Source organism: Pterocles gutturalis, unplaced genomic scaffold, assembly GCF_000699245.1.
Source record: "Pterocles gutturalis isolate BGI_N339 unplaced genomic scaffold, ASM69924v1 scaffold38409, whole genome shotgun sequence".
Taxonomy (NCBI): Eukaryota; Metazoa; Chordata; class Aves; order Pterocliformes; family Pteroclidae; genus Pterocles; species Pterocles gutturalis.
In genome coordinates, this window is record NW_010134532.1 from 24,233 (window position 1) to 32,146 (window position 7,914).

Below are 7,914 nucleotides of genomic sequence, written 5' to 3' on the forward strand. Positions count from 1 at the left end.
TGTTTTGCTTGTTGCAGTTATCTACAGCTTGTAAACAAAACTCTGAGGCTTTCAAACATTCATCAAGAATACAAAGATCTTACTAAACTGTCATGAGAATTTTCAGCCCTTCCTGATTGCTTTCTTGCTGCAAAATTATTCAATGTCTACTCTCAGGCGAATGTGCATTTCTCATTAAACCGGGAGCTCAGTTCAAACCCAATAAAACTCTCAGCATCTGCTGAGCAGTGAGAAGTAAACAAAGTGTTTTTCTATACCTTTCCTACATGCTACAAGAGTGCAGCTTTGCAAAAAATCTGCACTACAAATCATCTGTCTCCAAACTGAGTGTATTTTTCACTTACCACCAATATGACACTTCTCCATAAGTAAACAGATTGCTACACTGCAGTTTCACCTTCAATCTAGGCTACTACTACTTTTACAAAATGCATTCTTGTGCATACATTTCCCCATTGGCTGTGGCATATTGTGGGCAAACATTTCATAGAGGCACATGCAATTGCTAACATAGCCAAGTAGTGTGCAAAAAATAGCCAGTGCACAGAGTGGAAGCAAGAAAGGGTCCATGGCACACTGATACGGAAACAACTGTATGAAGCCACCCCAATGACAGCAGAAAATGTGCACTGAGATAGTTTGGTTTGACTCAGACAGGCTGAGCTGGGTACCTGGCTGGGCCGAAGGCTACCCAAAAGGCTTTCAAAAGACAAGTATCAGGTTTTTCACTCCCATTTGTATTTCAGCAGATGTCTAGCATCTGTTGACTGCTGATGCCTCTGGAGAATTCAACTTGTGTGACCCACAAACCACTGATGTTCATACAGGGTTCAGATCTCTTTCTGTACTACTGCATGAACATAAAGTGGCAACACAAGACCACTTTTTAACACATTCCTAAGGTCCAGCTGCAAATCAATACACATTAATCAGCACAGGGACACTCACTCCCGTACACAACAGGCACAGAGCCTATGTTCTACTTAAATCCTACTTCAAGCATTTAAACTAAGTGCTATTTTCATTATTTCAACAATGCTGGTTTCTGCACAGTAATGCATTTCACCCAAAGTGAAAAGCTGTCACATTGCTGCATATCTATTAAATAAAAGCATAATAATTAGGTCAGCTGCTGGGTAAAGGAGACAATAACCACCTTAACAAAGCACTCTCTCACCCCTTATAGCTCCTCATCCGAAAAGAAAGTCTCCTCTTTCTTTTTTTGTCCCCCCAACATCTCTTTTCCACAAAAGGCTTGGCATTGCCAATCCAATTATGCAACAGCAGGAGACGATTACTGTGTGACAATGTTCTAATTCACAGATACAACCTTTCTTCTATGTTTATATTTTACTGGGGGTATCTTCCTGGGGGGGGGGGGGGGGGGATAGCCCCCCCCACGGGGGGTTTCTTGCTGGGGGGGGGGGGGGTAGATATGCCCCCACCAGGGACAGATGGGTCTAAAAACAATTTTGCCTGGTTCTAATCAATAATGTCATGTTGGGAAACTTCTTCCGAAGACACACAAAAGCAAGATAACCCATTCCCGCCAGCATGCTGACCAGCAGGGTAGTGCAGAGAACTCTGGGTGCCCTTTTCTTGGCCACACGGAAAGCCGTTGGCAAAACAGCTGAGATTAATATATTGTTGACATGTCCTAAAACTTTGTAAAATGCTTTTCTCTTCAGGACACGCTCATAATAGGCTTCCAAGTTGGGCCGCTTTCCGTTTCCCCAGTTTCTTCTTGCTAATCCCAGAAACTTCAGGCGATGTAATGTGACGGCAAGTGATACATCTGCCAGACTGAAGAAATCACCACAAAGCCAAGGCTCATTTTCACCTTCTAAGCAGAGATAAAACATAAAGAATTAGGAACTAACAGAATACAAGCCTCCAATACAAGTTTAGTGCTATTTCAAAATGCTGTCTAATAAACACCACCAACACTAAGATATTAATTTAATCAATTAATATTTCATTAATCCCTGTCCATTCTTCACACAATATTGTAAAGTCTTAGGCTCAGCAGCCTGGCCTGCATTTGTCAAGAAAAAAAGAGCCACGTTATCAGGTTCATAAATTAAAACCCACAGTAAATACTTATTTTCCTCAGCTACATCTCTCAAACCTGGATCATATTAAACAGGAGTGGAAAGGAGGAATATTACTGAAAAGCTACCACTTGCCCGAAGAATTTATCGTCTTGCGTGTGTCACTCAGCTCTATGGCATTCACTCAAGAACTGTGAATTTGCTGGAGACTTTCAAGTCAAAAAGAAACAGGTCAGATGACTGACCTGCACCAAACACACCAGCTCAGAGAGAAGACAGAGTTTCTCTACCCGTCCTTTCATCAAGCCTCCTAGACCCCAAACCCTGGTGTTTTTACACTGAGAAGTTTGAGAAGCAGTGGATATTCACACTGCCCACCATTAGTCAGGAGCACAGATGGGAGACCCCAGGCTCCCTCTCCAGTCAAAGGAAAGGAGTGAATCCTCCTGGGATGGCTCAGAGCAGACACTGCCAGGCAGCATCACACCTCTAACTTCAGTGATCTGAAGCACCACCACCTGAAAGAGCTTACCCGTACTGAGTACACTGAGAGCTTCTGAAATGCAGGATATGAAATTTGATAGTTAGCATAGCTACCAGCATGAGCACTCTGTTCTAGCCTAGAACTCAAACTATGCCGTTCCCTCCTCATTTGCAACCCTTTGCAGTTCTTCACACAACAGGCACACAAAACCACTGGCATGAATGTTCAGCAACAACTTTGTGAAAACAGAGAAATTTTGCAATGTCCCTTTCAAATAATTTGCCACTGGAGAAAAGCCACAGTTTGGCACACTGCTGGTACCAGTCCATTTTGCCCAGTTATGCAGGTCTGGAAGAAAGGCCTCTGCAGAGAATGAGTGTATCCTGTGTTGGACACTGGGGATTCATCCAGTGCATTAAGTAAGATGATGGAAAGGAAGACCAAAGAAGCCAATCTGTATGTAAGAAACATGCCTGTAGTGGCAGCAGCAGTAAGTGAATGAGAGATTTGAGCAGTAGCAAGAGAAGCAGAAGCTCAGAGGTAGACGAGGACCTGGAGGAGCATTGTTCACAAACATCAAATATGGCAACACCACAGACAAAATTCCAAGAGGCAGGTAATAGCCATATGTTTTACCAAATCCTGTGATACTGGTGGTTTTCATAAGCTCATCAATATTGTATCATTTGACTACTTGGGAAGGCTATTTAGCAGAGAAAGCAAAGGGGCTGCTGGAAATAGCGACAGACTTTGCTGAACAAAACCCTTCCATCCTTTATGAGTTAAAACATTTTCTGTGACTCTTTCACTGTTGAGTCAGTAGAAAATTTAACCTAGATTTTAAATTGCTGGTTCAAATCTACTGTCTTGATAGTAACTGATAATTATTACAACAGCTATTTATAGAGCCAAATGCAAATAGTTATTAATTTGAGCAGATGCAGTTGATATTGACTGATGCTTCATGCAGCTCCCAGTGAAGTCAGAGGAAGGATTCCTATTAGCACCACTGGGAGCTGGATGAGACTCTGAATAAGCAGAAGACTAATCCCATTCAAACAAAATTTGACTTTCATTTGGGTGGATGGCAGGTAAACACCACTGCTTTCCAAGAGAGTTGGGGAGAGGAGTTGCTTAATGATTAGAGCACTTATCCAGGTTGCTAATTCTGCATGTACCACAAATATCAGCACAGTACACAAGGTTGTCATAAACCTGTGTTAAACATTAAGGTCATGATCATTACAGTGAACCGAGGCCTACATCTACAACACCAAGAATGCCATTCTGTAGTTAAGGTTTTTCTTATTTTGTTCATTAAATATTGCTAAATTGTGCAGCTAATTATACTCACTACACTGAAAATGTGATCAAGTGCTCTCATAAAACAGTGAGAACTCACTGACAGCAGCAATAAATCCAACTAGTATTTAAAACAGAATTGACCCCTTCTGTGATGTTAGATCAACATTTGCTAAAAGTATCAAACTGGATACATTAAAACCAGTTCTATAATGGTGCTGTCAACAAGTTTACTCAGTCTTCCCAAACATAAGCATCAACAGGATTTAGCAAGAATGATTCCTTACCTGGTGTTTCCTCATTTCGCCGCTGTAATTCAGTCTCAACCTGATCCAAAACTTTTTCCAGTTCATCCAGTATTTTCTTTAGGTATTTTATATTATCATGATCCAGCAGTTTAGACTAAATATATATATACAGGTTAGTGTTTTAATCATTGTACAGAGTTCATACTTTTATCAGAGAAATTTTTACTTAGATACTACAGTGCCTATTTATAAAATGTGATTATTTTCTTCACATGGTCAGCTGGATACCATTTAGATACCGGTCACAATCCAGACAACAGAAGAAAAACATTATGGATGCTAGATATCGAGGTTTGCCTCACCCTGCAGGGTGCTCAACAGCCCAACACCAGCACTGATGCGTACATACCTTTGAAGTCAGTTGGACCAGTCCAATACTTCAGCACACACTTGAAGCGTGTAGCTGATCTGGGGGACACACTGCTTCATGCCTTGTAGGGTTAAACCACTGCATGACATTACTGGTAATGACAGGTGAAACAAATGTTTACATCATGACAGAAAAAATCTGACACTAACAAGCCCATGATAAAGAGAGGGAATACAAAGGGGTTTCTTACTTTAAGGCGCTTCTGTTTTGCTATATAGGCATCTTGAAGGTCTGGATTTTCTTCTGCAAGTTTCTTCAACTCTGATTCTGTGTTACTTATTTGGCCTGATACAGAAAAACAAAGGAATGATGTTACATATCCAAACGTACCCATAATGCGATCCACAGGAACTGATCAATAGGTTGTGTACAAATACCATACCAAAGAAATGGGAAGCATTACTTCAATGAAGTATCACCGCCAAGTTGGGATTCAAAAATACAATGTTTTGGAAAGCTTAACTGCTGCATAAAATGACCCCACTACACCTTCTGCTCTTCAGTCTGCAATTAACTCTATAAAAGTGGTGATCTGCCAGGCAAGAATAAGAAATTCTTATTCAGGTAAAACCATTTTGCTGCCAAAAACGGTGCTAAATCCATGAAATTCTACTACAAATACCTTACATCTCTGATGTTTCTGTACATCAGTTCCTGGTTGACACTGTGAAAGTGCAGCGGGCCCATACTGAGATTTTCTGTAGGTCACATGCATAATTCCACAGCAAAAGCCTACATACCACTGAATATGGAACCAAGGTGTTTTCAGTTAGCTAGAACGTGACACCAAAATCTGTGATCTCTTTTGGAGATGTTCATTACTGAGCATATGGATGTTCTAGAAAAATGTTTATTACATGACTTAAAGGAGGAATGATGTGAAAAATTTAAGATCATTTTACTGATTTCTACTACATGCGTATAGCCTTTTCTCTCCTTAAAATGGAGCTCTGCCTGAAAATGCCATACTTAAAGACCTAGAATACCAAAAGATAGTGAATAATAAGTTACCCTCTAAAAATAAACATTTCTAGTAATAAACTGAGAACAAAAGAATAATTATAGGGCATGAATCATCACCTCTCACTTGTACTTGAAAAATAAGATTAGTTCCAATTAAGTCTTATAAATTAAACTGATAAAAAATTATTGCTAGAGAATAATGAACTCACTGGTTTACATATTCTTTGTTTCAGCCTGACATGACTGTGAAAGCCATCTTTCAACACAGTATATGAAGAAATTGAAGGATGTAATCACAGAACCAAAATCTTATATATGCAATTAATTACTTAACTGGATTTGGTATGCATAAACATAATACATAACTGACTAGTGGCTTATTATATCTTGCATTTTGAAAAAGATCAACTTTTCAAAAGTTGAAAATTAAACCATCCAGGAGAATTTTGAACAAGCAAAGGAATTGTTTAGGAACATCCACGAGCTATTAAAAAATGCCTCAAATAAAGAAAGCAGGTGTTGCTTTAATTATAGAAAGATAAGAAAACATCCCAATTTAGACAAGTAGTAATTTTAGCTCTACCAATAAGAATGTGTGTATGAAAACTACTAATACCAACTAGAAGCTAGAGGGGAAGAGACAGACAGCCAGCAGAATGCAAGACAACATTGTAAAGTGAATTGTAATAAAAACACTGACCGTGAAAACAGAAAAACTATCAATAATGCCTACAAGTAAAGTACAATTGTTCAAAAAACAGTTATTATCAACATTCGAGGAAAAAAACACCAATAGACAGTACACTGATTTAAGAAGTAATTCATGCTACTTCACTTAAAAAAAAAAACTAACTATTAATACTGAAATTACCCATTCTAAATCTCTCCAGATACTTTATTTATAAAGAATTTATTTTTAAATAACCATTGATCATTGGACCAGCAACACTGACTTCTAAATACTTTGCAATGCTCAAGAAGTTTCCAGCAGACAGAAAGAAAACTAATTCTGTGCTGATGTTTTATAAAGGATAACTCACGCAACTATAAGGAAAACTAACTGCCACACTTAACTTATGACAACATAACAGCATTGGTAATAAAAGAACTGACTTGCCAAAAATTTTAAGGAGGGAGATAATATAATACTGTTTGTTGGAAATAGAACTTCTCAAACTAACACAGTATCATCTTTTATGACATTATGAATTTGCTAACAGTACAGTTGTATCAGATTTCAAAGTTTCTGAAGTATTTGACTTTGTTCTAGGGAACATTCTAAAATAATTTTTAAAAAAAATCAACACAATATAAAGCACTGACACGGAAAAAAAATATCAGAGATCTCAGAATGTAACTGTAAACACAGAATCGCCATCCAGCTGTCTTCTCAGGATTTCATCCTTGTCCTAGAACTCTTTAGTTCTTTCGTAATACTTAGAAGGAAACACAAAAGCAGTAAGTAAAGTTTACCATGGTACAAAGACTAGAAGGGACAGAAATCAAGAAAAAACATAGCACTGATACCCAGTGGCCTGGACTGGTTGATAAACTGGGCCTAAGAAACCAATCGATGTTTCAACACAGTAAAATATATAAATATAAAAATATATACATATATGTAAAAAATAAATTGAAGCAAAAGATACAGGCCATGCTTCCTGGCTAGAGGGTTGAAGTTTGCAAGCAGTTCTGAAAAGCTAGACCAAGGTCATGATCCACAACCAGCTGAACAAGGGCTCCTAGTGCAGTTCTGCGGCTGAAAGTAACATTGGAGTCCTTGAACACAAATACAGTGAAAAAAAATAATAAAGAATTAAATATTTATCTCCCTATCCGATTCCAAAGTGAACAGAATCTGCTGTCCAGTTCTGGCATCCAAACCCAGGAAGAAAAAAATTTTTAAAAAGGAAAAAAAAAATTTATGAGAACTGAAAGATTATTTGCCAAGGTTTTTTCTGAATACCACTGAACATTGTTCAAGTATTGCTGCAAACTACTGGAATTAAAACAGGAGTTCATTTCAGGAGGTTCTCTCTGTTATAAAGGGGATTAGGCAACACAACCTACAGTTATTGCCTCTGCTCTTAACATATTTTTTTCATGGGAAACTGTATATAAAAGTCCATCAGGTAAAATACCTACTCCAAAGAAATCAAAGGACATTTTACCATGGATTCTACCAGACCACCAGTTCATCCTTTATCCTGATTCTACACTGTTGCATTATATTACCCAGGATTTTGGTTTAAACTGTGCTTTAACAATTTCCATCGACCTAATGAACCCAAGCTACTTACTTCACAGTTGGTTTTTTCCCTACTCCCACAAATAAGTTGACAATAGTACATTCCTCAGACAAAGAGGCCTGATGTTTAAAAGACTCTCTTTCATTGAGGCTAATCGGCTTTTCATAGAATCATAGAATGGTTTGGG

General features: G+C 38.4%; 1 protein-coding gene across 1 annotated transcript; it reads right to left on the reverse strand.

Annotated features, from left to right (window-relative positions):
- Window positions 1–1,460: 1,460 nt before the first annotated feature.
- On the reverse strand, window positions 1,461–5,230 carry LOC104459690 (ganglioside-induced differentiation-associated protein 1-like). The gene is made up of 4 exons (XM_010081625.1): window positions 5,143–5,230; window positions 4,706–4,800; window positions 4,125–4,239; window positions 1,461–1,843 (listed from the first exon to the last, which is right to left on the reverse strand). The coding sequence occupies exons 1-4, from the start codon at window positions 5,228–5,230 to the stop codon at window positions 1,461–1,463; spliced, it is 681 nt and encodes a 226-aa protein (XP_010079927.1).
- Between the last annotated feature and the right edge of the window lie 2,684 nt (window positions 5,231–7,914).

What these genes read in the sequence shown, in the direction of transcription:
- LOC104459690 (XM_010081625.1), bottom strand. Translation starts at nt 5,230, where the DNA reads ATGCATGTGACCTACAGAAAATCTCAGTATGGGCCCGCTGCACTTTCA. An exon ending in CAAAACAGAAGCGCCTTAAA is followed by an intron (nt 4,240 to 4,705) that starts GTAAGAAACCCC and finishes ATATATATTTAG; the next exon opens with TCTAAACTGCTGGATCATGA. An exon ending in GCGAAATGAGGAAACACCAG is followed by an intron (nt 1,844 to 4,124) that starts GTAAGGAATCAT and finishes ATCTCTGCTTAG; the next exon opens with AAGGTGAAAATGAGCCTTGG.